The following is a 3066-nucleotide window of genomic DNA, read 5'->3' on the forward strand; positions in this document are numbered from 1 at the left end:
GTCCATCTACATATAATATTTTCGATCAATTTGGTGCTATAATAATTTCAGACGAATAACATAATCTAATCTTAATGTGTGGCTCAAGCATTTAAACTCCAAAGGCACTTTCACTGTTTCCAAATAAATAGATTCCATTTTGGAGAAATTATCACAAAATTAGTCTTTCCACTTTTCCAGTGTTGTGAAGTGTGTAAACATGGACTGCAATTACATTTTTGGTCTTAAGTTCCCTACTTCCCTTATAACAATCACGAAATTTGAAAGGGTAGTAGAGTCAAATAAACAACATCGCTGTTGCGTGGATGGAACGTCTATTTCCAAACGCCATACATTTGTCCACCGACCTAAACCTTTTTTTTTATAATGTTTTTTTTATTTGTTAATCCAATTTTGTCTTTCTATTCTTATAACAAAATTTGGAGAGTTTATTCTGACTAATGTCATTTGTTGTTTGCAATTATTTAGAAAATGTTCATAATTGGAATTCAGATTACGACTTTTTTTTCAGCTGAACTAACAAGCGCTTTAAGGTTGGATCACCTATTCACCACACAAAGTTTGGGAATTTAATTATAAACACAGTTTAGGAAAATTTAGCAAGTCTCAAATCGCAACCAAAAAAGATAGTGATGTACTAAAAAAGAGAATTCGCTACAATATAGGAAGTTATCAATTCTTTGTATTCTTAAAACTGTAGGTAGATCCTACGAAAGGTTTTTTGAACTACATATTCCTACATGTTCTTTAAAGTGCTGATTATAATTACTAAGTCGGATTTGTCCAAAAAAAAATTACTAAGATCTTGAGTATAATAAGACTGAGTATAATTTACTAAGTCGAGAATTTTTTGAGTATAATAACTAAAATCTTGAAATAAATTAATTGACTGACAGAACAAAATACAAGTAATAGTAGTAAAAAAAAAAAAACATAGGAAATAAGGAAAGACAAAGCTCCTCAGTAATCCCACTAACTTGTCCCCAGAACAGAAGGAGACACGCGTGTCATTACCGCCTCTTCCCTATTAATTACTTTAATGCACCAAAAATAAAATAAAATAAATATGTAGGTAAATTAATCGTATTATTGCTTGAACATTTCTGTAATAATTGAAAAAAAAAAACTTAAATTAAATCTCATTTATTATTGTTTCCCAAATTCCACAACGACGACCCACTTCCCTACGTTAATACTCAATACTATTCCTATTCCATGAAATCAATAAATATCCTCTGTTTATTTTGTATTTTCAATTTATTGACTATTTGACAATTTGAACGACGTACAATATATATAGTCAACTCAAACTGAATCGATATTAGAAATTTATAAACAAAAAGCTTTTATACCAAGTTTGACTAGCGACATTTAGAATTCAAATCAACCGTACCGAGTAGAAGTTTTTGAGTTTTATTTACATATAGCTGGGGGATACTAGACATTTTCACACATGTTTAAAGCAATGCAAAATTACGCAGTTGTTAAGCGAGATCAAATAGATCATCATCATAGATTCATATCGTTAAGACAAATGGGGTAATACTAAAATAAATAAATTAAATTGACGTAATCGATGAGGCGTGTTAAATCGTATACCGTATTGTTGGTTAAAAATAAGAGTTTCACACTATATCATTAAGACGCATCTGTCCATATCTAATTTTCTTTATACTTGATCACTAAATATACATATATTAATGGGTGTCAATTCTAGCTATGTAGTACTATATGCCAACGGAAACATATATTAGAGGTCATTACAAAAATAAATTGTAGTTTGAGTTGTATGTAAAATTTTGCATTCAAATCCGTTTTTTGTATAGTACTAGTATTTAGTTTGGGATGTTTACTCCATCGGAAATTAAGTTGATGATAACCGGGCCAATGGAAAGAGCCGACGAGCTTTATTAAAATACAATAATAAGTAAGGTGCATGAGAGTATTTAACACTAAATATTTTAATACCGTCCAAATAATAAAGACAAAATATAATAACTTCGATTTATCTATATGTGTGTGTATATAAATGTCAGGGAAGATGAGATTGTTGTCTCTGTCTTAGTAGAATAAAGTATATATATATATAGAGAGAGAGATAACCTAAAAAAAAAAAAAACAATATATAGTGAGAGAAAGTTATTAAGAGATTAGTGTCGGTGAATTTTTTGAAACTTCTCTTTTGCGGTTTCGTGTTCCTCTCATCTCTTCTTGGCCCACGTGTTCATCAATCTCCCTCTCCGCATGTAATAGCTTCGCCATCAATTTCACACATCTTCTTCTTCTTCTTCTTTCAACTCTAAATCTCTTTAGATCGAGAAAAAGATTAGTTCTTTCGTGGGTTCTTGAAATCTCCGGCGAAAACCCATATGGAGACAGCGACGGAAGTGGCGACGGTTGTTTCTACTCCGGTTGTTACGGTTGCGTCGGCGGCGTCGGCGACGAGGAAGAGAGAGAAGCCGTATAAAGGGATAAGGATGAGGAAGTGGGGGAAGTGGGTGGCGGAGATTAGAGAACCTAATAAACGGTCAAGAATCTGGCTTGGCTCCTACTCTACTCCTGAGGCGGCGGCGCGTGCTTACGACACGGCGGTTTACTATCTCCGTGGTCCTTCCGCTAGGCTTAACTTCCCGGAGCTTTTAGCCGGAGTTACGGTGGCGGGCGGTGGAGGAAACAGTGGTGGGGATATGTCGGCGGCGTATATTAGGAGAAAAGCGGCCGAGGTTGGAGCGCAAGTGGATGCGTTAGAAGCGGCGGGGGGAAATCGTCATCATCATCATCAAAATCAACATCAACGCGGTAATCATGATTACGGAGATAATCATAGTGATTATCGTATTAATGATGATCATATGGAGTGTACTAGTAAGGAAGAGTTTAAGAGGTGTAACAACGAGTCATGGGAACGGGTTGATTTGAACAAACTACCTGACCCGGAGACTTCGGAGGACGATTAGGAAAAGAATATATATCGAATCGATTTGATTTCACTAGCTTCCCTACTTTGTTCTCCTTCTTCTTCCTTCACTTTACCCCCCCCCCCCCAAAAAAAAAGAAAAAAAAAGT

The 3066-nt window shown here is 34.8% G+C and overlaps 1 protein-coding gene across 1 annotated transcript; it reads left to right on the forward strand.

Moving 5' to 3' along the window:
* Positions 2068-2996, forward strand: LOC104716402 (ethylene-responsive transcription factor RAP2-10-like). Its single transcript, XM_010433776.2, has one exon. The coding sequence runs from the start codon at positions 2370-2372 to the stop codon at positions 2955-2957; it is 588 nt and encodes a 195-aa protein (XP_010432078.1). The 5' UTR covers positions 2068-2369; the 3' UTR covers positions 2958-2996.

This window comes from Camelina sativa, chromosome 10 (assembly GCF_000633955.1).
Source record: "Camelina sativa cultivar DH55 chromosome 10, Cs, whole genome shotgun sequence".
NCBI classification, from domain to species: domain Eukaryota; kingdom Viridiplantae; phylum Streptophyta; class Magnoliopsida; order Brassicales; family Brassicaceae; genus Camelina; species Camelina sativa.

What these genes read in the sequence shown, in the direction of transcription:
- LOC104716402 (XM_010433776.2), top strand. Translation starts at nt 2,370, where the DNA reads ATGGAGACAGCGACGGAAGTGGCGACGGTTGTTTCTACTCCGGTTGTT.